The sequence below is a fragment of the Heterocephalus glaber genome, unplaced genomic scaffold (assembly GCF_053883595.1).
Source record: "Heterocephalus glaber isolate CG9 unplaced genomic scaffold, H.glaber_assembly_v1.0 deba00001761, whole genome shotgun sequence".
Lineage (NCBI taxonomy): Eukaryota > Metazoa > Chordata > Mammalia > Rodentia > Bathyergidae > Heterocephalus > Heterocephalus glaber.
Window position 1 is genome coordinate 85246 of NW_028258458.1, and position 16754 is coordinate 101999.

Consider the following 16754-nt stretch of genomic DNA (forward strand, 5'->3'; position numbering starts at 1 on the left):
GCCTCCCAGAGTGGTGGGATTATAGGCATACACCACACCTATCTAGGAACATGCCTCTCAATTCAAGTCCATAAAATAAAAATGTGTAATTTATTTCTTAAAATTTCTATAGGCCGAGGATTTAGCTCAGTGGTGCCACCGCCTGCCTCGAAAGTGCAAGGTCCCAAGTTCTATCCCTGGTACCAAAAAAAAAAATTTCCATAAATTTTTTCTTATTTCCTTTTTGTTTTGTTTTCTTTTTTGTGGTTCTGGGAGTTGAACCCAGGGAACACTGAGGTACATCTTAGCCAGCCCTTTTTATTTTATGTTGAGACAGGGCATTGAACTTGTGATCCTCCTGCCTCAGCTTCCCTCGTGGCTGGGATTGCATGCATGTACCACCATGTGTGGCCATAAAGTTGTGTGTGTGTGTGCTAGGTGTCAAAGACCTATACACTGGGCCGGGGATTTAGCTCAGTAGTTTCGCTGCCTGCTGCGCAAGCGCCAGGACCTGAGTTCGATCCCCAGTACCAAAAAAACAAAACAAAGCAAAACAAAAAAGACCTATATACTTGGCAAGTGTTCTCCCATTGAGCCTTGCTTCAGCTCTATAAAGTATTTATGAAGAAAAATACTACAAATTAAAGTGAAATTGTGGAAACCCAAGTATGATATAGGAAACAAAAGTTTCATAAGGTTAATAAATTCTTTAACTTCCAAAGAGTTCATGGGTAAAGAAAAGGCAGTCTGTTCATGGAATAAATTATGATATAAGATGGAAAAAAACAGTATGTATTTTCTCCAAAATCTAAGGAAGCTACTAAGTATTGTGCCTCATTTTGGGGACAATTGGTTTAAGGAGCAGGAACTTAAAATGAACCCTTGTAGGGGTTGTGTAGACCCTGAACTCCTAGAAACTTGTTTGGGTTGGCTGGTCTCTGAAACAGCTACCTTGTATTTGTATGTGTCTCTATACTATTGGTTATTTATTGGTCAATGAAGCAATCCAGTCTGCACAATACTATCCAGTGTGATGTTTTGGGATTGTCAAGACTTCCAACCTAATTTTGGCATTGGACAGGAGAATTTATATAATCTGAAGGCAGTGGCTTGGAAGATTCTGGGGTCCTTTGCAGAATGGTGTGGAGATTAGGTAGTAATCTTCATCTGCATCAGTAGCTGCATTCCAAGGGCCAACTGTTGTGCTTGTTTCAATGAAGACATCACAGCAGCTACAATTCTAGTGATCACGTGGGATTAAGTTTACAATAGTCCAGTCTTTCTCCAAGATCCACATGATTTCTGCACAAGCCTGGGGATGTATTAAGCCTCACGATCCGTGGTCTTTTTAGTTCTTTTCATAGTGGCATTACTTTTTGCAATTCCCCCAGGAATGTTGTACTTATATTCGATTATCTCAGGGGTTGGGGAATTCCCAGCACTTCCATTAGCTTCTACTACCATAATGGCCCTCACCTTGTTGGTCAGAGAGCCAATTTTAGGTATGCTGCCAGTTCCCGAGAGCTCTATATCCCATTTATACGTTTGGCAACTGGGGAAATAACTGGCTTGGGTCTGTGGTTCAAATGGGCCCTCTATACACTCAATTGTGTTAAGAAACAGTCTACACCTGATGACCGTAAGCTTTTATTTTCACTGGTGGTGGTCCATAATGGGGTTTTCTTGTAGTACAAGGCATTGAATTTAAGGCCTTCACAGTGAGCTACATCCTCAGCCCTTTAAAAAAATGTTTTGGCTTGAGACAGGGTTTCGTTGAGTCAGTACATTGCCCAGGGTGGGCTTGGACTTTTGATCTTCCTGCCTGAGCTTCCCAGAGGTCTGAGATGACAGGTGTGTGCCACCATACCTGGCTCATAATTCTGTTTGGAGTCCCCAGGATGTAATGTCACCTCAGCACCCTATTGGTTGTATTTCCTTTTGCTGATACGTAGTCATTCAAATAATTGACTGAGGTTCCTTTGGAGAAAGCACAAAGACAAATATATAATACAGATTATGTTGATGGTACAGGGTTTTCCTTTGATAAAGGCCTCTAGGTTTGTGAATTATCTAGGTATAGAAAATTCTGTGACTCTAGGTATAGAAAATGTATGAATCAAGGAAGGTTTTGGCTACCAGACTTGAGACGTTTTGTTGCACAGACCAAGAAATATTCTAGTACACTGGTTAATACATCAGCCCATGGGCTGAGTTTGGCTCTCCATTTGTTTTCCTAAAGTTTTATTGATACCCAGCCACTCATTTGCTTATATATATATAGTTTGTTTGTTTGTTTTTGGTACTGGGGATTGAACTCGGGTCCTTGTGCTTGCGCAGCAGGCGGCGAAACCACTGAGCTGAATCCCTGGCCCTGCTTATATATATAGTTTATGGCTTATTTCAAACTACAAGGGAAGAGTTGAATAGTTATAACAGAGATTATGTGGGCCACACACTCAAAATTGAATATAAGACCCTTATTGCAGGGTTTGTAGATCTTTGCTGTATTATGCAGCTTATTTATTTCATTCCTGGGGATTCCATACTAATGTGGCCACCACTGATAATCTGTGCAGGACAAACCATTTTGGGGGGTTGGTTGAAACAAGTTCTTGCTCCATAGCCAAGGCTGGCCTTGACCTTGTGACCCTCCTGCCTCAGTCTCCTGAGTTCAGGTGTTACAGGTATGCACCACCACACCCAGCTCCAGACAGACCATCCTGATTAAAGGTATATTCTGCCTGCCCTTGACAGTTGAGAGGTCCCACTGCCTTATCAAAGGGTAAATGTTTCCCACTCTGATACTCTGGGCTTTCTTCATCCCCATCCATCAGGGACTTCTTTTTTTTTTTTTGGGGGGGTACTGGGGATTGAACTTGGGACCTTGCGCTTGCGAGGCAGGTGCCAGAACCACTGAGCTAAATCCCAGCACTTGGGAGGCTGAGGCAGGGGGGATCACTTTGAGTTCAAGGCCAGCCTGAACTATACAGCGAAATCCTGTCTTAAAATAGAAAGCTCCCCTCACTTACCTAACCCTAAATATCGTCATCAACAGAGTGTCTTCTAGGTCTTTAACATATGTTGATGAAGGGGGTGTGGAGAGATCATATATGGTAAGTCCATATTCGTAGTCTCTAAGATTCCCTCTGCAGTGTGCTGGGGAAGCTCTGCCACATCAGCCCCATTAACTGTAGGTCACCACCAAGTCCAAGTTTCACTGCAGCTTGGTGAGCTGTTGCTAGATCTAGAACATCTAGTAAGCGCTTTGATGTCAGTTTGGCCCAGTGTAAGATTATCTTCCATCGTGCTTAGACTAATACCTTTACAAGGCAGTCCATACAGTTGGGCAGGTTTTTCTGCTTTGTGTTACTAGAGTTGGATTGTTTTATTGTGTGAAGTATTGGCTCTTGCATTATGCGGTACAGTCTACTTGTTCCCCTGGGCTTTGCTCTAGTTACAACTCTGGTGACAACAGCAAATGGTTTTGGCAGGTCTTCAGAAAAATAAGCTTGGCCTTCCTAGGTATCTGCCCCAAGTGAGATGATCAAAGGGCCTTCAGGGCCGGGGATTTAGCTCAGTGGTTCTGCCACCTGCCTCGAAAGCGCAAGGACCCGAGTTCGATCCCTGATACCACAAGAAAAAAGAAAAAAAAAAGGGCCTTCAAGCAGACCAAGGCTACTCTTCTGAAAAATCAAAGGGCAAAATATTTCCCTGTTAAGGAAGGCTCAGAGTGACCTGGGGGTTTAAGATTGTGACTCTCTTATTTGGGTCCACCTAGCTGCCCTCATTGCATGTGTCACATTCTCATTCTTTCCTGATTATATTGTCAGTTGTATTTACTATTATTATTTTGCCATGCTAGGGATTGAATATACAACCTTATGTATGCTAGGAAGTGCTCTACCATTGAGCTCCATCTCTATCTATCTATCTATACTAGAGCAGGGATGGAGAACCTTTTAGAGCTTTCATTGATAACAAGCAGCCCGCCATAGCACACATGCCATAGGTTTGGTACCACTGTACTAGAGAACTGAACCCAAGGCCTTCATACTGAGCTACATCCTCAGCCCTTGTTTTTATGTTTCATTTTGAGACAGAGTCTTGCACAGTTATCTGGACTGGGTTTAGACTTGTGGTCCTCCTGTCTGAGCCTCCAGAGTGCTGGGATTATAGGTGTGCACTACCATGCTTGGCTCCTATTTATTTATTTTTGAGTCAAGATCCTGGTGTGTTACCCAGTCTGGCCTTGAACGAGCTATCCTCCTGCCTCAGTCTCCTGAGTAGCTCAGATTATAGGTGCATGTATTCCAGTATATTAGTGATTTTAAAACTTCTGGTTTTCCTGGTGCCTGTGTCACTCAGTTGAAGTGACTGGCTGAACCTGTGTGATAAGCCTGGTCTCTGCCCTAAATTGCCATCCCCTAACTGTGGCCAGTTGACATTCAAGGGCACAGAAAGAGACCCTTCCTGACTTCTGCTGTGTACCCTGCCCAAGACCCAGATGGAACTTCACTCTCCTGGCTGCTTACCTTCTTGGCATAGCCTGCTTCACCCTGTAGTCCCTTGCACAACATGCTTTGCCTTCCTCTCTAGGACCCGTGAGTACCATAAACCTTTCATTTCATATGCCCCCATGAGGTCCTTGACCATATCAGAGCAATCCTGAAGGATCTCATAAAGGAGCCTTCCTTCCTCTCCCACACTACCATGGCTGGTGGGGTTTTTTTTTAATTTGAGACGTGGTCTTACTCTGTAGCCAGGGATGGCCTCAGACTTGTATGATATTCCTGCATTGGCCCCAGACCATGGTTGTAATTAAAGCTGTTCACTGGCCGGGGATTTTAGCTCAGTGGTGCTGCCACCTGCCTCACAAGCACAAGGTCCCGAGTTCGATCCACATACACACAAAAAAGCTGTTCACTTAGACTTCATGTTTGATTTTCACCAATAACAACTTGTGGTGTTAAAAAATGTTTCCTTCAGGGGTATCATAGAAGCTCTTTGATTCTTAGATTTTTTTATTATTGTTGTGGTTGTGGTGCTAGGGATCAAAGCCAAGGCCTCACGAATGCACTCTATCACTAATCTGTGTCCCCAGTTCTAAGTTCTTTTGTTTTGTTTTGCTTTGTGTGTGGTACTGGGGGTCAAACCCAGAGGCACTTTACCACTGAGCTATATCCCAACCCCTTTAAAAATGCATTTCGAGACAGGAACTCATTAAATTACCAAGGCTGGTGTTATAGGTACATGCCACTGTACTTGGTCCTGGATTGTGTGTGTGTGTGTGTGTGTGTGTGTGTGTTGCTGGAGATTGAACCCAGGGCCTGGAGCATATGAGACAAGCGCCCTAAACTGAGCTACAGCCCCAGCCCTAGGTTCTTAGATCTTGAATTGAGTTACTAGTTAGCAGATCTGAAGTTTTCACTTTCTGCGTATGCACATTCAAAAGCATCCATCACTTGGTAGATGTGGTGGCGCATGCCTGTCATCCTACCACTTGGGAGGCTGAGAGAGGAGGATCGCAAGTTTGAGGCCAACCTGGGCAACTTGGTAAGATCCTGTCTCAAAAGAAGACATTTTTTTAAAAAGGGCTGGGGTTGCAGCTCAGTGGTAGTGCATGCTTAGCATGGGTGAAGCCTTGGGCTTCATCTCCAGTATGTGCACACACACATATCCATGTTATTCCAAATGTATTTAAAAGTTTTCAGATAATGGAATCATGTTCATTTTTATATTTCAATTTTTATTAAAATTAAGCAAAAAATTCTTCAGCCATACTATGTCCATATGAAATGATCGGTAACACATGGCACTAAAGACTACTGAATTGCACTGTGTAGTTCCAGAATATCTATTCTTCTGGTAGAGTGATGCAATCATAGGAGGTCAGGCTTTCAGGGCAAAATTAACTTCACCAGGGTCCTGGTTCGCCACTTCCAAACTGCATGACCCTAGACTGGTCAGTAGTGGTGTCTGAGTATAGGTTTCCTTTGTATTAAGTATGGGTCACGGTACCTATTGCATAGGATGGTGGTGGAGATTATATGAGCTGATATTGAAAAGGCATCAGAGCAACTTCTGATCCTCAGTAAATGTCGCTTGGTTCCCAGAACACTATTGATGGTAAATGGACCATTTTTAGAAGTTGTCACATATATTATCTGCAGAGAGACAGCACTAACGCATGATGTTTGATGACTGACAATTGATACCAACAGGACCCCGTATAACTCTGGATGAAGAGGAATGGAGATTGCCTCTCTCTGCTTGGAGTCATAAGCTGCCCAGAAGTGGCCAGAGGGACTGTTTCAGGGACATTCCAGCCCCACAGGATGGCAGCCACTGATTTGTCGGAAGGTGGGTCCTCGCTGTGCTCTTTTTCAGAGACTGGTTTAGGTCTCCTCTGAACAGTAGAGATTCTCCGGGCTTATTTCGAACACAGAATGTTGTTTTATAGCTGAGCCCCCTGGTATGTGTGTTTTGAGAGGAGGGGCCGCATAATCTTCCTGAGTTCTTATCACCATGGGCAAATAGACTCCCATTTTCAGGACTTAGCTTCCCTTACCTGTAGAATGTGACTATTTCCCTGTCCCCAAGGGGCAGCATGGCTTATAGTCTGCTCCTCTGGCTCTAGATAAAACATGCCCTACTGTGTGCTGGGCTTGGTGGGAAACACTTGTAATCAGAGCTACTCAGGAGGCTGAGGCAGGATCAAGTTTGAGGCCAGCCTGGGGAACTTAGCAAGATCCTGACTCAAAATAAAATTCATTAAAAAAAAATAATAAAGTTACATATTGGTTTGATTGATTAACTGCCATACTGGGGGTCAAACCAGGGGCTCACACATGCTAGGCAAACACTCTCCCATTGAACCACATCCCTAGCTCAAAATAAAGCTTAAAAAAAAAAAAAGGCTGGGAAAAAGAAAAAAAATTGGCTGAGGATATAGCTCAGTGGTAGAGCAGTTGCCAAGCAGGCATGAGGCCCTTGGTTCAATCCCTAGTATCACCAAAACAAACAAACAAAACATGACTACCATCACTTTTTTTTTTTTAAATTTTCTGGTACCGGGGATCAAACTCAGGACCTTGTGTTTGCCAGGCAGGCACGGTGCCACTGAGCTAATTCCCTGGCCCATACCATCACATTTTATTGTAGTAGTGTATATTTTTAAAAAAATTTTCTTGAGTGTAAAATATTACAGAGGAATCACAAACTTAGGTGGAATGACTTCTTTTTTTTTTCCTTTTTCTTGGTACCAGGGATTGAACTCGGGACCTTGCACTCATGAGGCAAGCAGCAGAACCACTGAGCTAAATCCCCAGCCCCAAAATTCTTTCTTTTTTTGGTACTGGGGGTCGATCTCGGGTCCTTGTGCTTGCGGGGCAGGTGGCGGAAGCACTGAGCTAAATCCCTGGCCTTGGAATGACTTCTTGATCCATGAATGCAGGAATTACGGGCAACTCTGGGTTCTGATGCCCTCTTCTTTCTTTTCCACTAGGCCTTCTCTACACAGAACCAATCTGCTTTTATGAAGACGAAACAAAGGTAGAAAGTGTGGTGGCTGACTACCAGGCAGATTGTTACCAGGTAATAAGAAAGGATAGCCTTCTACAAAATGGAAATCTTCCACCAACTAGACACATTTTGTTCTAGACATACTTGTCTCCAGAGCTTCTTAAAGGAAGTAAACCTCATGCAAGGACTGAGTCCCCAGTTGAATTTCCCCATAGAATGGAGCCTTATGCTGGTGAGGTGTTACCTTGAAAATCATTAAATTAATCCTTTCTTTGGGTGGGAGTGGGGGGTGAAGCCTCACCCACTCTAGGAAAGCACTCTACCACTGAGCTGCATCCCCAGCCTTAATAATTAATCTCCAACTACATGTTGAGTGCCACGTGCCAAGTGCTCTGACAGATGGTAAGGCAGGTGAACGTGTCCTCTCCTTGCAGAATATACCCATTGGCATTTATCAGTTGTCTGCAGCATGCTCAGGAGTATGCTGCAGTAGTGAAAAATAGGACAAGAAGCTCCTAATCTGGTTGTGCTGCGATGAATTCATGTTTATGAACTGATGCTAAAGGATATGGCAATAGGAGGTGCAACAGTGAGTGAGCATGGAGAGAGAGAGGAGTCTTAGGATCATTAAATCCTGGTGATGGACTGTGGGAGAACTCAGAACCATGTGTAGGCATTAGCTCCCCTTCCTACCGCTGCAGTAAACATTGGCAGAACCACTAATCGGCTCAAACCAGCATGTGTGTAATGGTTTAGGATTCCGTGACCTTTGATGATGTGGCTCTGGAGTTCACCCAAGAGGAGTGGACTTTACTGGACCCAACTCAGAGAAATCTGTACAGAGAGGTGATGCTAGAAAACTACGAGAACCTGTCTTCAGTAGGTAAGACACCAACGTTACTTGTGGCCTGTCATGGAACACATACATGTGTATTACTGTGTTGCACAATTGTTCGTATCAGTTCTGAGTACAATGGGAAGTAACAGAGCCATAGTCTATGCTGTACTACATTTAATCTGCTGTGGTGATTCTTTTTTTTAATTAATTAATTCTATTATTATTATTTTCCTAACTGGGGATGGAACCCAAGACCTTCACACTGAGCGATGTACCCCACTCATTTTTTATTTTGAGTCAGAGTCTCACTAAATTGCCCGGGCTTGCTAGTCTTCTAGCTAGTCTGGGACTTTCCATCCTCTTAACTCAGCCTCCCAGAGTGCTGGGATTATAGGTGTGTGCCACCATGCTCAGCTGCTGTGAAGACTTTTCAAATGTTATCAACAGCATGAGCCTCTGCCTGTTAGGAATGTACATTTTCCTTTTCCACCTTTGATAGACTCAGTTGGAAACTGTAGGGTTGAGGCTCAGTCATCTGTTCAGAAGCTCTCCAGATTAATCAAACACACTTCTAAGGTTTGAGAATCAACGGCAAGAGTTATTTCCCCAAGACAGCAAGAATTTTTGTTACACTTTATTTTTTACTTAAGTCTTAGTGTTTTATAATGTGTATAGAAGCCTGCATTTGATTTTTAGGGGTTAGAGATAAGCAATCTTTTGGGGGCCCAGGAATGTGGATATGTATTTGCTTTTTTCTTTTTGGTGTTGACAATTGAACCCAGGGCTCACACATGCTAAGTATGCTTTCTACTGCTGAGCTACACCTCAGCCTCTGCCATTTACATATTTACCCACTTTGAAATAGTTACATTGCTTTCATTAGTTCCATATTAGTTCCATAGTTTCATTAATTCCATAGACATAGGAAGGGTCGCCATCTCTTGGATGAGCCTCTTCCATTCATGCATCTTTTCACCTGTGCAGGATACCAGTTCTTCATCCCTAGTCTGATCTCCTGGTTAAAACAAGAAGAATTAAACACAGCAGAAAATGGAGTTCTTCAACGTGAGTATTTGTGAAGACAAACCCTGTTTTATGAGTTCAGTATGGTTTTGCAGGTATAATGAAAGTTTTTAAAGATACATTTTGCTTCAGAAGATTGAAGCCATTTTTCTTAGATTTTAGAGCATCATTGACTTCCCATAATATATTACTTTCTCTCCATTGAAACATTCTTAGGGTCTTACAAAACTACCTATTCTGCTCTTTATTATTTCAATGTATCATCTTTTTCCAGATCTTTCTTACTTTCTTTTTCTGATAACTTTCACTATAATTCTCTTAGAATCAATTTGTAGTAAGTGATCTACAGTGTTGATCCAAATCTTTATTATTGCCTTTATTTTTTCCCAGTGCTAGGATGAAACTTTTGGCCTCACTTAACACTAAGCAAGGGTTTTACCACTGAGCTACCCCCACTAGCCTATTGCCAAGTTTTTAACATACCAAAATCTTCAAAGGTCTCTGTGCTTTTTATTTTCTTACCATGTTTAACTTGAAAAGGACAAAAGGACAAATGACCCTTAGCACTTTTAACTCCTTGTACATACCATTTATTTCTCTAAACCCTTACATTTTTCTTTCTGTTTAACTTCAGAGTTGGAGCTACAACCAGTAACCAAAGGATCAGAATTTGAGGATTATTTTAGGGAGGAAACTTCCAAAGAGATGGAAATGGTAAGATTAGCAAGGACTCTTTTTTTCTTTTCTTTTCTTTCTTTTTTTTGCAGTACTGGGATGGAACCCAGGGTGTCGAACATGTTGGACAAGTGCTCTACAACTGAGCTGCATGTCCAGCCCAACAAAGGGTACTTCTTAAGTCCCACTCTCAGAAAAGATTGGGAATTCTTTTGTAGAAAATCAGCACACATTAGTGATATGTGAGAGAAGCATGTACCAAAGAGGAAGCAGTGCCTCAGGGGAGATACTCTGAATCTCAAGAATAGGAGATGCTCCAAAACTATTGTGAAATTATTATTATTGATTCAGGATTCCCACAAAAACATATTTCCACATGTGAAATAGACAACTAGACATAGGGTTTTAAGAAAATATAGTTGTTTTAAAATTAGAGCCTACAACACAAGATTCTGGCAAAAGAATCCATCATTTAATTTGGAAGAAATAAAGAGGTCGGGAAATCAGTGCTTATAAAAGAAATTGTAGGGCCGGTGATTTAGCGCCATGGTTCTGCCACCTGCCTTGCAAGCGCAAGGACCCGAGTTCGATCCCCGGTACCAAAAAAAAAAAAAAAAAAATCATTATAATCATTGAGATGTTTCTATCTTTAAAATCTCATATTTCATATATTTGAAAAATTCCTTAGTCCTCTTTTATCCCTTGATCCACAGGTGAGAAGCCACAATGGAGAGGAGCTCTACGACTATAAGCCATATGGAGAAGTCTTCAGTGAACAGTTTTTCCTTAATACACACATGAGAACACAAAACCAAGAATATTCTTCGGGATATATTTGGTGTGGAGAAGACATCCTTACTCTGCACCAGAAAACCTCTACTGGACAGAACTTTTCCGAGATTGATCAGTATGGAAACATTTTCAATCTAACTCCAAATATTGCATACCAGACAACGTGCATGAGAAACAAACCCTTTGAGTGCAGGGATTGTGGGAATGCCTTTTTTAATCCATCATACCTTCAGATGGATATGAGAACTCAAAATGAAGGAGACCCCTATGAATGGAAGAAATATGAGAGTGGATATATTCACCCCATGAGCCTTGCTATGCATCTTCAAATTTTCAATGGAAGAAATCCCTACAAAATGGAGGAATTTGGAAAGAGCTTTCAGTATTTTCCATGCCTTACTAATCCCATGGAAACCCACACTGAAGAAACACTCTGTGAATGCAAGGAATGTTGGAAAGCATTCACAGTTTCCTCCCACCTAAATCAATATGTAACAGTTCATTCTAGAGAGAAAAACAAAAAATGTAAGGAATGTGGGAAGTGCTTTGCTACTTTTTCTCAACTGTCTGCACATATAAAAACTCACAGTGATGAAAAGCCCTTTCAATGTAAGGAGTGTGGAAAGTGCTTTAAAAATAACACATACCTTAACGATCACATGAGAATTCACACTGGAATAAAATCATACAAATGTGTGGAATGTGGGAAAGCCTTCCTGAGGTGGTCAGGCCTGACTGAACACTTACGAGTTCACACTGGAGAGAAGCCTTATGAATGTAAGGAATGTGGAAAAGCCTTCTCGAGGTCCACTCAGCTTACTGAACATATAAGAACACACACTGGAGTCAAACCCTACGAATGTAAGGACTGTGGGAAAGCCTTCACTCAGTACTCAGGCCTTGCTACCCACGTGCGCATTCACAGTGGAGAGAAGCCCTTTCAGTGTAACCAGTGTGGGAAAGCCTTCACTAGGACCTCAGGCCTCATTCACCATGTAAGAACACACACAGGCGAGAAGCCTTTTGAATGTGTCCATTGTGGGAAAACCTTTATTACTTCTTCCCACCGTACTAAACATTTAAAAATTCACAGTGGAGAAAAGCCTTTTGTGTGTAATATCTGTGGGAAGGCGTTTGTATATTCCACATCCCTTAACATTCACATGCGAACGCATACTGGAGAGAAACCTTACATCTGTAAGGAATGTGGGAAAGCGTTTGCTGTTTCCTCACGCTTAAGCAAACATGCAAGAGTTCACCATGGGGAGAAGGCCTATAAATGTGGGGGTATCAGTGTTACTATTTAGCCCCTCTGTTGCCACCCTTAAATACTGACAGTGACACCAAAGATCATCAGTTAGTTATTCTTAACTGCTTTGTATGAGTTGTAATGGCTTCCACTGGCACAGATGCCATCCTAATAGTATGAAATACGATATGTAGGTCCCCTGTGGAACTTTTGTAGTGCTGGAGATTGACCCCAGTGCCTCACACATACTTGGCAAGTGATCTACCACTGAGCTACATTGCTGACCCCCTTGAACTGGTTCACATGTAGCTGAGTCTGAGCTCTTGGGGGTCATAGGTGAGGTCACTATTGCACATCTGCCTCACTTGGTGCTTAGACCCCTAGTGAAGATACCATTAATAAAAGCTATGCACGGGTGTCCAGCCTTTTGGCTTGCTTGGGCCACATAGAGTATAGTTAATGTATATAAGTAACAAGAGTTCCTTTATTTTTTTATATTTTGTATGATAATATTAAAACAACACAAGCAGCCTTCAGGCTGCAGGTTGGACATGCCTGCATGAGATAATTGAATAGATTTGGCCCTACCCCTTGTTGGTTAGTGGCTGCCAGTGTGGCTACTCATGCAAAAATTCTCCAGTGGTCAAGTTCATGCAGGACCAGGTGAACTGTTGAAAGACATTCTTCCAGGTGTGCCCCCGACCTCCACTGATTGTGCTGAGTGTGCCAAGAAGGAAATGGTCCCTACCTTTTCCCAAGAAGGAAATGGTTCTTAATGGCTGGTCCATATTTGCAGCCAGTTATCCCTGTTTTCTTATAAAATCTAATAAGTCCGCCCTTTCTTGCCTTCTGGGTCTGTTTTAGATTTAAGAGGCAATTTCTCTGCTTGTATAATCCTATTTCTCACTTCTGTTGAGATGGGCACTATCCCACCCGTGAGTCCCAACCATGATCTTTTTACCAAATCATTGTTCAGCTCACAGTTTTAGCCTTTTCTTTCATCCAAGTTTTCTCAAGTTTTGCAATATGGATAGGCTGAGAATTTTCCAAATTTCCAGTTCTGTTTCCTTTTTGATTAACAGTTCCTTGTTGGATTCAGCTCACCCCTTATGTATTTTACTAAAAGTCAGGTGGAACCAAGCTCTTCCTTTAACAGTTGAGTTGCAAACTTCACATTTCTAATTTTAATCACTTCCAAGTTCTACCTGTCACAAATTGCTAGAATATAACTGTATTCTGCCAAGGTCTTTAAAATTACATATTAAGGACTGCCTCTTCCCCATCCAACTTGCTTCTTCAGTGATGCTGGGCATTTAACTAACTCATGCTAGGCCAGCATTCTGCCACTGAACTTAATCCATAACCTTGTTTTTTTTATTTGTTTATGTTTCTTGAGACAGGGTCTCACTATTAGTTCAGACTGGCCTCAAACTCACTGCAATCTGCCTGCCTCAGCCTCCCAAGTGCTGTGATTACAGGCATATGCCACCGTACTTGGCAGTCAGCCTTGTTTTTTGTGGTACTGAGGATTGAACCCAGCTCATTCACACTAAGCTACACCTCCTTTCTTTATTTTGAGACAGACTCACTAAGATCCCCTGGCTGGCCTTGATCTTCCAGCCTCAGCTGCATAGAATGCTGGGATTACAGGCATGCACTACCAGGCCTTGGCTTTAAGTTTTGAGACAGGGTCTTACTAAACTTTGCAGCCTCCAGCCACAATCTCCTAAGTAGCTGGGATTATAGGTATGTACTACCACACTTGGCTCTTCTCTCTGTTTTCTAATAACATGTTCCTCATTCCCAAATGAAAAATCACAGAACAACCCTTAATGTCCTTATTTCTAGTGTGCACTTAAAAACATTTCCAAGCCTGGTGAGGTATTTCACACCTGTCATCCCAGCACTCAGGAGCCTGAGGCAGCAGGATCACTATGAGTTCGAGGCCAGCCTAGGGTCCTTAGTGAATTTAAGGCTGGCTTGCATTGCATAGCGAGATCCTGTCTCAAAAAAACAAATAAGCAGGCCAGGGATATAGTGGTACTGCGCCTGCCTTGCAATGCAAGGGCCTGAGTTCAATTCCCAGCACCAAAAAAGAAAAACAAGAAGGGCCGGCAATTTAGCTCAGTGGTTTTGCCATCTGCTGTGCAAGCACAAGGACCCAAGTTCAATCCCCGGTACCAAAAAAAAGAAGAAACAGAACCCAGAAAAATATTTCCATCCTATACCTGTCATTCAGTCTCAAAGCTGCTTAAGATTTCTTTTTTACTGAAACACTACTCCGTACCAATATCTTTTATGATACTTGAGGACAGGTCCCTTTCTCTTCCTCTTATGATAAGGTCACAGGCCTGTAGCACTAGCTCTGCACCCTTTGGACCTCACCTAACCCTAAAGGTCCCATCTTCACAGTCACGTTGGTGCTTAGATTACAAATATGAATTTAGGGAATGATAGGTCAGGGTGTTTACATACACGTTCTCTTGATCTTCCACACCGGCAAGCATATTATCCATAGATAATGACTATTATTTTTCTACTTCAATTGTTAGGTCATTTTTTTTCTCTTTATAGGAGTAATTATGGCCGGGGATTTAGCTTAGTGGCACTGTGCCTGCCTTGTAAATCCAAGGTCCTGAGTTTGATCCCCGGTACTGCAAAAAAAAAAAACAAAAGAAAACAAACGTGATTATGACCTCCAGCATAATACTGATTAAAAATAGTAAAAACAGCATTTTTATCTTCAAAATTCTAATATACTCTCCAATCTATTGACTCAGTAGGTATAGTTTTTAAAAAAATACCCAGTCTTGCATAAAGATTGCCCAATATTTCAGAATTTATGAGGCTGAATTCTTGGATTTTTTGGTTCCTTTACTTTCATCTTCTATCACAGTCATATTCACTGGTAAGCCTCACATATGTAGAACTATGACTGGCTCATAATACAAAATAAATACTTGAAAGTGTGAATGAATGAAAGGACTTGCAAGTAAATATGGTCATTACTGATTATTATGATTTTCTGATGTTAACCTTTCATTTCTAGGTAAACTCGGACACTATTTCCTTTTTGTGTGTGTGTGCTGGGGATTGAACCTAGAACCTTTGCACTGAGCTAGATCCCAAGCCCTGTTTTAATTTTGAGACAGAGTCTTGCTAAGTTGCCCAACCTGGGCTTGGATTAATGATCCTTCTGCCTCAGCTTCCCAGAGTGCTGGGGTTACAGATGTGACCCACTATGCTGGGCTTGGACTATCTTCAATACTTAACTTGATGTGTTTACTAATGTGTTATAAAAAAGAGCCCTTTGTAGATATGTTTTAGTAACCTTAGCATGTAATTTTTTTGTACATAAAAAAAAGTAGAGGCTAAGGGTGGAGCTCAGTGGTAGCATACTTGCCTAGCATGGGTGAGGCCCTGGGTTCAAACTCCAGCACCACAAAAAAGAAAAAAATAAGAAGAAAACAAAATGTGGTATGGGTGCATCTCAGAGGTAGGGTATGCATGTACAAAGCCCTGGGGTCAATCCCCAGCATCACCAAAATAATGATGGTATTGAGATGTAGATAATAGTGATGGTATCATATACTGTCTTGGGATGTGTTCTCAAGTTTTATAAGTTTAACTTTTTCATGGTTAAATTATCTGGATTTAGAGCAACTGTTAATTATTGTCTTAGGTATCCGTTTTTCTACAGTTTTAAGCTATTTGCTCAGTTTCTCTTATGGTTATAGGATAACTAAGTTTTCCAATATCTTAAGCATTATGAATATATTTTTCAGGCTGGGGATTTAGCTCAGTGGTTCTGGTGCCTGCCTGGCAAGCTCAAGGTTCCGAGTTCGATCCCTGGTACCAAAAGAAAAGAATATATTTTTCTAGGCATGTTTTAATTTTCACATGCGCAGAGAAAACTTGTACATTTTTAATGTTTCCTTGTTGTATAATTAAGTTTACTTTGGGTCTCTTTTGCATTTGAGAATGGTTTCTTTGTGCATTCTTTCTCTTGCATTAGTCTTGGCACACAATATTTGGTTTTGTGCTTTTTTTCTTTCTTGTGCTTTTGTTTGTTTTTTTGTGGTGCTGGGGATCAAAACCAGAGCTGTGCATAGTAGGTGGATGCTCTGCCACTGAGGTGTGTTCTGAGCCAGGTTTGTGAAAATCTAAGCTTTCTACTGGGGAGGTTGCTACTGGTAGAGTGCTTGGTAAGTGTGCACCAGGGCCTAGATTCAATCCCCAGTACTGCAAGAAAATAAGAAAAATCTAAACTTTCCGATATGTTTTCTATTCTGATGATTCTGTTAGGTATTAGTATAGCCATGTGAGCTTGCTTTTATTTTCTTTCTTAGTCTTTTTGTTTGTTTGTTTTTGGTGCTGGGGTTCATACATAGGGCTTGCTCAGCTAAGCATGTGCTCTACTACTAAGCTACACCCCTAAGCCCAGATGCTTTTTTCTTTGGCATTGGGGATTGAACTCAGGACCTTGCGCTTGCGAGGCAGGCAGCGGAACCACTGAGCTAAATCCCCGGCCCCAGATGTGTCTTTTTATACATACTTTAACTGGCGATGAAAAAACTCTTAATACTTGAAAACTTCTAACAATCCTTTCTTTTATCTTGAACATTTATTCCATTATGTATAACCTAAGTAGTAATAAATTTGGATTTATTTCTAACA

The 16754-nt window shown here is 41.7% G+C and overlaps 1 protein-coding gene across 1 annotated transcript in view; it reads left to right on the top strand.

The window, feature by feature from the left end:
* LOC101705877 (uncharacterized) overlaps positions 1 to 16754 on the top strand; it is a 34031-nt gene extending 17277 nt beyond the window's left edge. The window contains exons 3-8 of the mRNA XM_004865463.3: positions 6201 to 6339; positions 7484 to 7572; positions 8257 to 8383; positions 9323 to 9403; positions 9996 to 10075; positions 10750 to 16754. Of these exons, the coding sequence (XP_004865520.1) occupies positions 6219 to 6339; positions 7484 to 7572; positions 8257 to 8383; positions 9323 to 9403; positions 9996 to 10075; positions 10750 to 12135 (1884 nt within the window). The 5' untranslated portion in view covers positions 6201 to 6218 and the 3' untranslated portion in view covers positions 12136 to 16754. The remainder of the gene's footprint in view (positions 1 to 6200; positions 6340 to 7483; positions 7573 to 8256; positions 8384 to 9322; positions 9404 to 9995; positions 10076 to 10749) is intronic.